Raw genomic sequence first — 13,988 nt, forward strand, 5'->3', positions numbered from 1 at the left:
GGTGGGATCTTGAACCAGTAAAGAATCACATAGCAGCACCTTGACATTGTGGTTGCAAACATCTCTCACATTTCCTTCAGAGATCTAGCTAATATTTTTCACTAGCATACAGCTATAAATAAAGATGTCTGTCTCCTTTTCCGGTGGAACTTTTACTTAGAAACATTCCAGATATTCCAAGAATGTACTCTTAATTCTTGACACATCAGTTATGCTCTTCCTGCTCCATCTCAATCCATTGATCCACTGTGGAGAACATCCAGCAAACAGTTTAGCTCACATCTTTAAACTGCTGCTAAAATGTTTCTTTTACTTAATTTTTCCATATTTGGCTCTTTAGTCCATCATATAGTTTTGATAAATCATCTTAATGTGTTTTTCAAATATGACACTGAAATTAAGTTATCAAGCTGGCTAACAAAAGCAAGATTTTACTGAAATGGCAAGAATGATTTGTGCTAATAGAATGAGTTGAAAATTACAAACAGATCACAGTATGTCACTGTGTTCAGCAAAAATGTGTTTATGAATTCATAATGGCAATAAGTTATATTTATAGCTGGGACACTTTCATTTTTTTTGCTTAAAAGCACAGTAAATGGTTGTAAATTGCTGTAACTACTTTCTTTTTGTTAAGCTCTGACACAAATATCTTAAGAATAAAATGTATAATTTGCAGGGCAATGAAAAATCTTGACTTTTTTTTATTTTTTATAAACTGTAAGAATAGTCTCAATAGTCTCTAACTGTGAATCTGAAGTATTCTCTCGTTGTGTCCCTCAGGTGCCCACATTCTGCTGCTGAGGAGAGAGCACCACGATGAGGAGACAGTAGGCACCCACCATAGTATGGCCGCGTCCCGCTCTTCGCGCGTCACAAGATCATCAGTGGGGATAAATGGATTGGATGAGAACTTTTGTGGTCGAACCCTCAGGAACCGCAGCATCGCCCAGCCGGAAGAGAGCTCTCCGCCTCCTGTGCCCAGAGCCCGCTCACCCAAGAAGAAGCAGGACTGTCAGCAGCACCAGCAGCCCGGAGCACAGGTCGGAAAGGTAGCCGAGAGCAAGGCGGAGGGTGAACCCTTGCCCTCCTACGGAAAACGGGGCTTGCCAAGCTCCGAGAAGGACGAGTCGGACAAATCGGACTACTGCGATCGTCCGAGGGCCGGGGGTGGGCCGGAAGCCTCCCCCGCCCTGAAGAGGGCCAAACGCTGCCCTCGCTCAGGTGAATCGCAGGGGGTAGAGGAGGAACCTTCTCTCAAACCGGAGAGCCCTGATCCCGCTGCACTGAAGGAAAATGACGAGGACGCCAAATCGAACGCGTCCACGGCCCTTCAGCTCAGCCTCGACAAAGAGGCAGAGCAGAAAGAGGACAGCGTGGTGGAGAAGATCATCCTTCCCCCACAGGCTGTTGAGAACGTCAAGGCCACCAACGGCCTCGCCGAACTCTATAAGGAGGACTCAGAAGTTGCAGCCTTACCCGCGGTGCCCTGTGCCTCCCCTGCCACGCTCAACAACAGTCCTTCACTGTTAAACGGCAACCAGGCTGCGCCCTCATCCCCTGACCCTATTGTGCCTTGTAGATCCCCTCATCCCAAGCAAGCCAATGAGTCCGACAGCCCTCAGATTGACTGTGAGAGGAACTGCACGGCTGAGGAAGCTGCCGAGGCCGTGCTGTCCCGGGAACCCGAGATGGAGGTAGAGGTGGACGTCGTGGGGGACGCCGGGCAGGCTCAGGATGAGCTCGCGAGAGAGGAGAGCACCAATGGTGGCTTTCAGGCTGAGCCACAGGACCCTTCTGACAACTGCTCGAATATCTCAGGAGAAATGGCGATGCTGGCTGCCCCCCAGCTGCCCACGGAGCCCCCCTCCTTCACAGAGCCTCAAGAACACAGATACACCCTGAGGACTTCACCGCGCCGCGCTGCCTTTGGTAGTGGGCTCAAAGCCAGCTCCCCCAAACCCAGTTCCCCGCACATAGACAATGGTTCGCTGAAGGAGGAGGCCACGCCGGTTCCTCTTTTCTCGGAGGACACCAGCCATAAAGAGCCTCCCCATGATGCACTGGGGCTTTCTAGCGAGGCAGACAGTGAACTCTCAGAGAAAGCAGGCGTCAGTGGAGAAGTCGGAGTGTTGGATAGTAGAGTGTCGAGATCCACCAAAGAGCTGCTGGCCGCTCAGGCTGAGGAAGATGAGGAGGAAGAGGAGGATCCAGATGTCTACTATTTTGAGTCTGATCACTTGGCTCTCAAACACAACAAAGAGTATGTTCAGGTTTATGCTATCCTGTCTGAAGTCGTCATTGCTTTCATAATTGTGGTCAACAAAGATGTGCTTTGTCTATTGCCCTTTTGTTTTCATTCATTTGTGGCGTTTGCTATGGCAAGCACCATTGTTACTGTTCATCATACTGTTCCTGATTTGAACAAACCCCAAAACCGGAGTATTAAACTTTTTAAATCTGAAGGATTAAAACTACATACTTTTTGCAACTGACATGAATCATGCAGCTTGTGGACTAGAGTACTTTTCAGTCAATTGACAGATGGAAAAAAAATACCGTAGGCTTGAGGTGTGGTCACATTAGTGAAATTTTTGCAAAATTTTGTGTGCAAAAAGGTCTATTGTCAATAGTGTAGCAATGTATAAAGCACAGCTCACTCACAAGTCATTTTCAAACCAAGCAGCTTTCTGTTGGTTATCGTGGCGAATCCGCATGACCAATTTGAACCCATTGCGAAATCTCCATGGGAAAATCTTTCACCCTTTAGCCTTTGGTTTCTCATTGACTTTAGCCAATGAGAAACCAAATAGCAAAGGTCTAGAGCCAATCAGAAAACCCTAGATTATGCATAATAACGTTCTGGTAACTTTAGCGGCATATTGGTGGTACCACTAGTACTTTTCAGGTCCAAATATTTTAGTTTCCAGATTCAGTGCGTTTTGTAGCTTTGAAAAGAATTAGCATGCTGCCGTGCTTTAACTTGTGTGATTGTCAAAGCCAAGCAGTACCAAGCAGTTCAAGTTTTGATTTGTCTATCCTGCTCTTGTCTTTTGCCTTCTTAGTTTTCAAAGTGTTTGTGCTTTGTAATTTGAAGACAGGAATGTTGACCCAGATACGCATCTTTGTGTTTTCCTGCTTAACTCTGCATACATGTTTTCTGTAGCGTAATAGTCAACTGTGCTAGCAGAAAATGAGCAACAGCTGCTGTAATCTCCAGGACAGTGGTAGGTAATAAACGAGGGGAAGCCTGCTGCTGGTGAACAGGTTGTCCTGGGTCGTACTTATTCAGCATGTGCCCATCTCACAGTGTGAGTGCAGGGATCAGGAGCAGCCAGCTGGATTGGCTTGTCGGTCAATAGAAATGAAAAGAGAATGGTGCCACGTCAGTTTATGAGGCCTGTCTGAAATTTTTTATGTTTTGTTACATTGAATCGTTCTCATTTCTTCTCTGGGACAGTTTTTCACCTCCTGTTTAATTAGGATTTATTGTGTGCTTGACATAAATTCAAACTTTAGATATATTTATGCAGAGTTTTACTTTTTTGAAGAACCAAATTAGGGTTGTTGATTGTCTGTGCAAAAACTGGCAACCACAATGCCAGGAAATTCTGGTTGCCAGGCTGTTGCTAAAATGTTCAGAGTGTTTTTTAAAGCATTGCTGGTTTGGTTCCTAGGATGTTGCTAAAGAGTGTTTTAGTCACTAGGTGGTTGGTTAGTGTAAGGGTATGGTGAAACAGTACCAGGCGAAAATGGCCGTCTGATAGTTAAGTCACCTTTTTTATATATATATATATATATATATATATATATATATATATATATATATATATATATATATATATATATATATATAGCGCTTTTTACAATACAGATTGTTTCAAAGCAGCGTTACAGTGATAACAAGAAAATAATACAACAAAGTTTGTTTCTAGAAGGAAATAGCGTCACAGTCCAGCTTAAACAAGTTCAGTGATGGTTCATTTTTGTTGTTAAAAAGTAGCACTCCACAGGTTTGAGGTCTCCATTGATGTGGAGGTATGGTGTTAGGGGTTTGTTCTAAACCAAAGTATGAGAAGAAGGGATAGTGATGATCGCCTTAACAAGCACCACTAACAAGTAAGGCACCACACAATAAACTTCTATTGTGCTTCACATTAAAAGCTACTAAGCTGGAAAGATGTATCTCTAAGTTTATTGAGAGCTGTTTTACTACTGAATCCCAAGTGTGTGGTATTCAGTACAGGTTAAAATGGCACAGTACGAAGCCCATATCACTATATATTTGTTTAGTTTTTGTCTGTTATTAGTGATCTAGCCTGCCTTTCAGATGGTAAACCCATAGGTGGCAGTGAAATGCCAGCCATATGTCAGTTTTGGGCTCATTGCCATCCTTGGCTGCTTTCCCCAACCTGCAGTGCTACATGCCCATCTTCATTGTGCATCTGAATCGAGAGGCTGTTAACAGCTCCTCTGCGGTCTAAGTTATTAGACGGCAAGGAAATTGAAGAAAAACTAGTCAGCTGCCCTCAAGTAAGGCAAATCAAATGGAGCAAGTCCTTTAAATGAATTCTGTTTGAGATTAAATGATTGCTGTCATCAATTGGTTTTCATTCATGCCATGTTAGGCTAGATTGATTTATACAAGGTCTGTTGAGCTTCTGAATAAGATAACTTCTAAGCAGTAGGCAGAATCTCCTGCTCAGAGGAGCATTTGTGTGTAATTGCTTTTTTTTTTTTTTCTTCTCTGCCTTTTTTCGTGCTCCTATTTGTGGATCCTATTTTTCCTGAGGGCGCGCAGGGAAAAGGTCAAAGCTCTGTAGCGCTCAGGCAACGTCATCTTCATAACGTACAGGATGAATCTAGAAAAGCTCTTTCGAACGAGAGCTTCTGAATCCCAAAATCATATATTGGAGGCACAAAATCCTATGTTTTTTCTTTTTTGTTTGAACCGCAGGCAACTATTATATAACATGAATCTAGTAGAGAAGAATAGTGATTGTTGGCTTGTCATACCTCTATTTCCAACAACAATAATCGTACATCTGTAATTCTGTTGCCCATTCTAGTGTTTTTGTATTATTATTTAATTTAAGTGTTTCATTATTCCTTGTTGTAAATGATCAGTTTAATTTTTCAATGTTTTTATGTTTATTTCTAGGGGGGAAAATGCACTTCTCGTAATTAGTTTTACCTCCTGAGTTTGACCATCACTATTTAATTTTTAAAAATATTTCCCTAAAAGTGCTAAACAATTAAAAATGAGCTTTCCACGATGAACAACTAGTCCATGTATCTCCCGGTGGAAGCACAAAGCCCGGTTCCTGCATGAAGCTGTCAGTCATCACCCACCCACCCCGTGACGAACAGGAAATATTTCTATTTATAGAATATATATTTCTATGGGAACAGTTTACGGAGGCTTTCTTATGTAAAGCTTGTGGTTGTGCTGTACTAATATTAAATGATGAATGAATGAACTGCTGAAAGTTTGATGGTTAGATGCATAGCATCAGCTGTTAATAATGTACAAGGCATCTCCTCTGTCCTACATGTTAGTTATCAGAGGTTGCTCCAGACCATCAGCGTACTGGAGGCCCAGCGAAACCAAGCCATCCTGGACCTAGAGACGCTGGCACGGCATCAGAAGGAAGCCCTGTCAGACCCAATCGCCTTTGTGGACCAGCTACAGAAACAGGTACAGATGTTTCCTCCAGGCCCTACATTGCTGATGCCTGAAATGGCTGTTATACTTAGCGGTGTATTCTGGTTTGAGAATGTAATGCTTTTGATCTTTTGCTTTTGTTACAGGTGGAGATGGGGTTGCCTCGCCCCCAGAGAGTGGTCCAGCTCCCGGTCATTGCGTGGGACCAATACACCTCAGGCCGTGGCGACTTTGAAAGGGAGTTCTGTGACAAGAAGCGCAAAACACGGCAGTTGCAGTTAATCTTTGACAAAGGTGTGTACCAGTTGTTTGTGAAAGATTTTGTAGTGTAGGTTTTTATTAGGGATGCACCGATCCGATACTCAGTATCGGTATCGGCTCCGATACTGCCATTTTTGGCGGATCGGGTATCGGTCAGACAAGGCCGATCCAAATACGATATTGTGCGTATACTATTCAGTGTTATTGTTAAGCCCCACAAAAGGCACACAAACATTATAAAGCACCATAAGTTTTCGTGCACAATATTATAAGTGTTCTGAAGCCATTATATAGTATAATGTGAGATATAAATTAATATTTAAGTCGTTAAATTCAAGATCACGTAAACGTTTCCCTCAGCTGCGGCTGTCAATCATTCTCCATTCAGCATTCAAACAGCGCGTTGCGTTCGGTTACGACAGTTAACACGATGAAACTCTCTCCAGAATGATTCAATGTTACTATTATTATACTTGATCTGTAGATAAAGTTCTATGGTTTCGCATAAAACAACTTTATCTTGCTGGACTTTATTGCTGTACCTTAATCATGTTACTTTCTTTAGATCACAACACTGGAGTAACGTTAAAGTCAGGTACTATTTGTTCTTCACGCGCACAGTAACTGAAATTTAAAACTGTTAAAAGAAAATGCTGAATAGACTATTGCATAGATAGATACTGTATAATACACTACGCATCAATATGTATTTTCTTTGTGCTTTAAACTTTTCAATGCGGACTCGACGCGCTGCGAGTGACTCGTGTTGCTTCAAGCGCATCATTCTGCGCTCGGGATGCGCATAAGCGCTTTGTGCCGCACTGTATTGGAGCCTTTCATATCATAATACAGTGACGCAATGAAAGATTATCAATAGCCGTTCTTGTTCTGTCCTATCTATTATGTTGCTACCTCATTAAACAGCTGTGCTATACATTTAAAAAATGTCTCAATTTTATAGTAGGATATAAAATAATTACTATTTTTGATTTTTATCTTGTTTTTCATGAATGTATTTTACAACAATACAAAGAGCAATGTGTAAAGTTTTACCAGATTTAGTGTTACACTTATTGTCTCTAATTTGTTCCCCACTAAACATTTTTTTTTTTTCACAAAATGTTCAGATTTTATACAATTATGGTGCACTCGTGATTTTTCTAGACTAAATTTTACTGCTGAATTATCCACTAATCTAGTTTATAATAGCATTTATGTCCGATTATGATCATATTTTTGTTTTGTTTTTTTTGTTTTTTTTTCAGTTCTTATTATCAGTTCAACACAGAGTTATAGAAATTCTGCTTGATTAAAAAAAAAACTGCGCTGGTATCGGTACGGATCGGTATCGGCCGATACTCAGAATTTTTGGGATTGGATCGGATCGGTTCTGAAAAAATGGTATCGTTGCATCCCTAGTTTTTATGGAGGGGCCCCAGGTCCAATGAGTAGGACCTATAATAGAAGACCTTAGTGGGCCCAAAAATACATTAAAAATGCAATTCATAATGGGCTGCATGATTAATCAAAATAAAATAAAATAAAATCGCAATATGGAATAATCTGCTACAATTGCCAACACAAAAGTTGGATTTAAAAATGAAGAAATTAAGAAAATGTAATATTTTAATTGTCATTTTATAGTAAATTGTATAGTAAAAATAAAAAAAATATATATTTTATTGTGAAATTATTGTCATTATACTGTAAAATGAAACTATAATTGTTTTTCTTAAATACTTATTTATTGTACTTATTATTTGTTTTTATTTTATTTTTTACAGTGAAATATCACAATAATAATAATGTTTCTTAATAATATTTTATTTAGTAATAATGATAAAAAATAAAATAACCATTATTATTATTTTGTAGTCATATTGATATATAATCACTATTATTTTGGGCCAAATTGTGCAGCCCTACAAAGAAGCACAGCAAACCTGATTTTTTTTTTCTCGCAATTGGAGCAGTGGAGCCCTAATTCATCCCTACAATGACATAATTAATGTTAAATATTAAAGTTTTTATATTGATATTTTTGTGGGGTGATATTGTTTATTAAAGTTCATTGTGATATTTTTGTAAATGTCAGGGGGATGCAAAAATATTTTAACAAAACTGCTTTAATTTTTTTAATTGGATTAATATTTGAAAAACATTTTTCCCTACACAAAAGTCCTCTGTTGCGAACAACAAATGGAAACATGCAATAAAAAAGCCCCCTGTAAAACAGCAAATAATGTCATAGAGCTCCTGTATTACCCTCAAGATTGTGTGTCAAGGTACCAGATCATTTGACATTTTTATAACAAGGGAAGTTGTTGTAACAAAATTGTATCATATGATTCCAACTCGTAACCGAAGAGTACACTTAGATTTTTAAAAGATTTTCTTTATCGTTCTTTATCACTAGTGGGCCCCCTCATCATAGTGAAGTGTTTAACCCAACGGTTTCCCTGAGTTTGTCTGTTCAATGGCAAATGCATGGAGAAGGAATCATGCCAAAGTTAAAATGCTCATTGTCTTCTGTAGTGGGGTTGCCTGCTCGACCAAAAAGTCCTGTGGATTCCAAGAAGGAGGGAGACTCCTCATCCGTCTACTCCTCCTCCCTGCCGTCAAGCGACGGTCCAGAACACAGCATGTCCAGTAGCAGAACTCAGGTAATCTCAGATAAAGTCTTCGTACTTACCGTCGTTTGTATTCTGTCATCATTTACAGCCATCTTGCCTCCATGAACCTGCATGTTGTGTTTTGTAGAGGAGAACATGGGATTGCAGATTCTCTTTTTTGCTTTGCTCATTTGTTCCCCATGACCTACAATTTCACCATGTTTCATCACACACCGCTGCATCTGATGCATAATAAGATCAAAACCTAACATTTAAACTTGACATTGTTTCTTGTTATATATGTGTTCATGGGCATGAACACATATATCCGAGTACACATACATCCCCTAGGGCATGAACTCGGATGTGTTCTGCATACACAACGTCTTCCCTGAGAGCACAATATCTCCATCCATATTCATTCTGCTTTAACATTTCAACATGGAATGCGCTGCAAGCGTGCTGATGACAAATGAATGTAAATATCAGTGTCTCAATGGTTTTTCTTTTTCCTGGTCTGCTTTATGGAGGTTCTGTGTTCAGACAAACTAGCTTTTAGTCAGTTCTTTCCATCTCTCTTTTTAAGTATTTTCATGCATGCAGCCCATGTAGAGAAAATATGGTATCTATGGAAACCAGTGGGAGAAATGTTCCCTTCCCTTTGATACAGAATGTGTATATATGTTAACTTTATGAATAAAGCATTTCCATTGGTCTCTCTGTAGATCAGGAAATCTTAGTAGATCTCATTATCCAGTCCAAAAGCCAATAGAGTGCATCAGTTTTGAATAAATTTTTGTCCGATTTTCTAATACTTTTTTGCTTCAAATCAAAACTTTTGATTTGAAGCAAAAAAGTATTTGAAAATGGGACAAAAATACAAAGGTACAAGACTGAGTAGTGCAGGTAAGAACTACAATCCCATGAAGCATTGCAAATTACATAATTGAATTAAAAATGATGAGGAAATATAAAACTATTTAACATTTTTGTCATTTATTCACCCTTAAGTTGTTCTGAACCTGTATGAGTTTCTTTCATCTGTTGAACACAAAAAAAGATATTTTGAAGAATGTTGGTAATCGGACAGTTGACGGGAGTCATTGATTTCCAGAGAATTGGAACCATCAACTGTTTGATTACAAACTTTTTTGTGTGTTCAGCAGAAGAAAGAACCTAATTTTGGGTGAACTATCCCTTTAAGATTAAGTTTATTGCAAAATGCATATATCTACAAACAAAGAAGTATTTTGAGAGTTTAGGAAGACCTACTAGATTACATCAGTGCTTCATGGGAGTGGGTGGACCCAAAGGCTCTTGGTGTTACTTGTTCACCGTGACACTCTAATTGGTGTAATTTTCTGTACAGAGTCATGGGTAATGTATTTTCACCACATATTCTGCTGTTAAACAATATTATTTAAAAAAATAATAATGTGAACACTACAGATGGCTTAAGCAAAAGCATATACCATCGATTAACAACCTCTGAACTCACAATAGGACTGGCTTTAAAGGTTTTTAAATTATCGTTTAAAATCAATTTCCCTATGGAGAAAATTATTGGAGCTTCTTTTATTTTTTAAACCTAAATTTTCTGATTGATTGTGTTCGTACAGTTTATCAGAGGGAGGCTGTGCAACCAGAACAAACCTGACACCTTCAACCAGCTGTGGACCGTTGAGGAGCAGGTATGAAATTACCCAAGAGCTCTTAGTGGACGTGAACATGAGTTGAGTTTAATGTCCCAACAGTTGTAGCACTCTTAGAAAGCTACTTACTTATCCATTCAAATTAGTGGACTGAAGCTAATGGTTGTATACTAGATTGCACATTTTACTGAACAGTTTTGTGTAGCTCTTGAGCTGTAAGGTTTGGCTTCACATCTCATATGTGAATCTTGTAGAAAAAGTTGGAGCAGCTGCTGTTGAAGTTCCCACCTGAGGAGGTCGAGTCGAAACGCTGGCAGAAGATCGCAGATGAACTTGGCAACAGGACCGCCAAACAGGTGCGTCTTCAGGCCCTGCTCTACACCGTCATGCTCTCTGAAGATGATCTTCTCTTGGCTTTGATGACCATTCAAGTCTCTAGTCACCTTTTCACTGCTCAGTAAAGCAGTCATCCAGTTCTCAGTTCCTTACAGCTCCATTTAATGGAGACTCTATTATTTACAGGGTTCCCGCAGGTCCACTAAAAGTCTTAAATACCTTAATTGGTATGAGAAAAGTCTTAATTAATCTTAAATTTGGGGACAGGAATCGCGATATTGCTTAATGTGATGATTGAACAAGGCTATGAATAAGGGTAACCACTGCATTTCTGCCATTCCATAAGCGCTACTGCCAGAGAATGAATTTGCATTTTTAATCAGCCTGTCTGCCGTTTTTGTTCAGACCAAAGCGAAAATCGACCCATATTTTTACGCAGCATAAATACAGAGTTGTAAATGTGAACCGGTGGATTGACAAGTCGCTAATGTGCATTCTAAAAATCTGAACAATTATGTTAGTAAGATTTTTTTTATATTTGAAATTGATATAATAAAAATATGCTATTTACTCATCCCTTTTCTTAAATCATGGTTTAAAGGATAAAATGTGTGGCTTGTCATTTTATAAAACTTTTTGTAAAATTTGAACTGTAAATCATGTTTTTTACAGTCATTTTATGGTTTAATAAGTTACCATAGACATTGCCCTACCCCGCTCATTCTGTATTCATTTTAATATTTGTGCTGGTCTTAAAAAAGGTCTTAAAAGCTTTAAATTTGATTTTAAAAATCCTTGAAGATATCCAGTTGTCTTTTTCACTAATCTTACAAGATTCTGAACATTAAAAAGCCATGGTCTGATAGCTTAACCAGGGAATTCAGGGCAAGCTCTTTTTGTTTACCAGATCTTTGTTCCTCTTCTTCACAGGTTGCAAGCAGGGTACAGAAATATTTCATAAAACTGACAAAAGCTGGTATTCCAGTACCAGGCAGAACACCCAATGTGTGCTTGTACAGCAAAAAGGTAAATTGGTCTCATAATTATCAATGTATGCACTTTTTTCAGAATTGTTTTATCAATATAAAGTTTAAAAGAGCAGTATGTATTTGAAATAGATATTTTTGGTGACATTAAAAATGTATTTACTGTCACTTTTGATCAATTTGCATCAATCATTGCAGAACAGAAGCATTAATTTCTTAAAAAAACAAAAACTGTAGCCTATATCAGTGATGTTTTTAAAAGATATATATACATGTGTACATACAATGATCAACACATTTATTAGACCACCAACCAATGTAAGGTTTGTTCCACAGCTGCTAAACTAACAGTATTGGTGATTACCAAAATCTTTTTTTTTTATGTTTCTGTTATTGTTAATCCACCAGTATGTGTAAGCTCTTTAGTCACAGTTGGCCAAGTCAAAGTCCGGACTTGAATCCTATTGAACAAATGTGGGATTTAGTGGATTCAAAGATAGATCACACAAAAGTTTCATCTAAAGCAGGGTTCACCAATCGCTGTCCCTGCAGAGTTTAGCTCCTACCAGCTCCAACACACCTGTTTGAAAGTTTCTAGTGTGCCTAGTGAGACCTTGATTAGCTGGTTCAGGTGTGTTTAATTGGGGTTGGAGCTAAACTCTGCTGGACAGCGGCCCTCCAGGACCAAGATTGGTGAACCCTGATCTAAAGCAAGTCAATGGGAACAACTATAAACTATTTAGAAGTCAATAACAACAGAGACCGTGGGAAAATTACCGAAGATAAAAACAATGGCAACAAAAATGCAAGCTGTTACAAGGCCAAAGGATTCCATATATAAAAACTCAATATTTTATGTTTTTTTGTTTCATGATTTGTTAATTTAGTGCTGGGCAATGATCTCGTCCAAAATAAAAGTTTGTTTACACTTAATATGTTTGTGTGAACTGTGTATAATTATTTTGTATATATAAATACACACACACACACACACACACATGTATGTATATATTTAAGAAATATTTGCATGTATATACTGTGTGTGTGTGTGTGTGTGTGTGTGTGTATATGTATATATATATATATATATCATATATTATTTATATATCATATATAAATATTTTATATATAAATAACAAATTTTTCTTAAATATATATATGCATGTGTGTGTATTATTTATATATACAAAATAATCATACACTGTACACACACATATATATATATATATATATATATATATATATATATATAATATATTATGTAAACACAAACTTTTATTCTGGATGCGATTAATCGTTGTCCAGCACTAGTTTAACATTTTAACTTACTGCATATTTAATGCCAGGGCATGTTGTCTGTAATTGCAGGCCTCCAGTAAGCGACAGCACCACCTCAATAAACACCTGTACAGGCCCTCAACGTTCCTCACCTCATACGAGCCGCCCGTCTACATGGATGATGAGGACGAGCGTTCTCACTTCTTCAACAGCCTCCAGGATAACAGCGCGGATGATTCGGTCAGTCCCAGTTCAACTCCAACTAAATCTGACAGTTCCCAGTTCAGCGTGGGCTGTTATTGATTTGTCTCTAATCATCAGAGAAATGCATGTGCTATTTAACAAGTGAAAGCCAGCGTTGTATTAATCATATCCAAGCAAATTGATTTAGAAGCTGAGAACGGAAAATCAAATACCAGAAATCGATGGATGGAACAAATGGGTTTTTTTGCTTTTTTTGAAAGCAATGTTTCTTGTTTCAAGCCATTTGTTTCATCATAGTGACTTCCTTTCTTCCCCTCTGGCAAACATTTGCTGGCCTTTCTCAAACAGGAAATCCATTAAAGACTGCAAACTGGCATTTCCACAGTTGGGATTTGCTTGATGTTTGATCATTTGATAATGATGTGCTGCCTTTTGAGAAGCACCGCTGCCAAAATCATTAGAGACGACTCGATGTTTGCGTCTCCCCGGCTGAACTGTGTGTTGAGTGACTGTGAACTGACTGCAGTGGCTTGACATTTTCTCTGTCTCTGATATTTAACCTTTACGCGACACTGGTCAGCGGACCCTGCAGAGAACATAACCAGTCGAGTGTTGCCAAGCATCAGTGAACCTTACATGCACCAAATGTAGACTTACTACAATCACGACATCACAATTCATGGAAAGATCGGGAATGAAGATTTTCCTTTCAATAATCTAAACCCATCTAAATTGTCCTTATCACATTGCAGTGTTGATTTGTACAATATAAAGACAGTGGTGATCATACAGACAGTGATCATACCTGCAGTAATAAAATAACATTTTTATTTTATTTTATTTTTCATTTAGCAAGGATGCATTAAATTGATCAAAAGGGACATTAAAGACATTTATGGTAAAACAATATATATTTTTATTTTAAATAAAATGTCACGGTTTCCACAAAAATATTAAGCAGCACAACAATTTTCCACATTGACAATAAAAAGAA

General features: G+C 38.4%; 1 protein-coding gene across 1 annotated transcript in view; it reads left to right on the forward strand.

The window, feature by feature from the left end:
- The window catches only part of zzz3 (zinc finger, ZZ-type containing 3), a 28,166-nt gene that overhangs the window by 8,970 nt on the left and 5,208 nt on the right, over positions 1-13,988 (forward strand). Inside the window, exons 2-9 of the mRNA XM_084120065.1 lie at positions 784-2,263; positions 5,560-5,698; positions 5,812-5,959; positions 8,462-8,589; positions 10,158-10,229; positions 10,445-10,546; positions 11,457-11,552; positions 12,881-13,030. Coding sequence (XP_083976191.1) covers positions 849-2,263; positions 5,560-5,698; positions 5,812-5,959; positions 8,462-8,589; positions 10,158-10,229; positions 10,445-10,546; positions 11,457-11,552; positions 12,881-13,030 — 2,250 coding nt within the window. The 5' untranslated portion in view covers positions 784-848. The remainder of the gene's footprint in view (positions 1-783; positions 2,264-5,559; positions 5,699-5,811; positions 5,960-8,461; positions 8,590-10,157; positions 10,230-10,444; positions 10,547-11,456; positions 11,553-12,880; positions 13,031-13,988) is intronic.

Source organism: Abramis brama (genome assembly GCF_963993115.1).
Source record: "Abramis brama genome assembly, chromosome: 7".
Lineage (NCBI taxonomy): Eukaryota > Metazoa > Chordata > Actinopteri > Cypriniformes > Leuciscidae > Abramis > Abramis brama.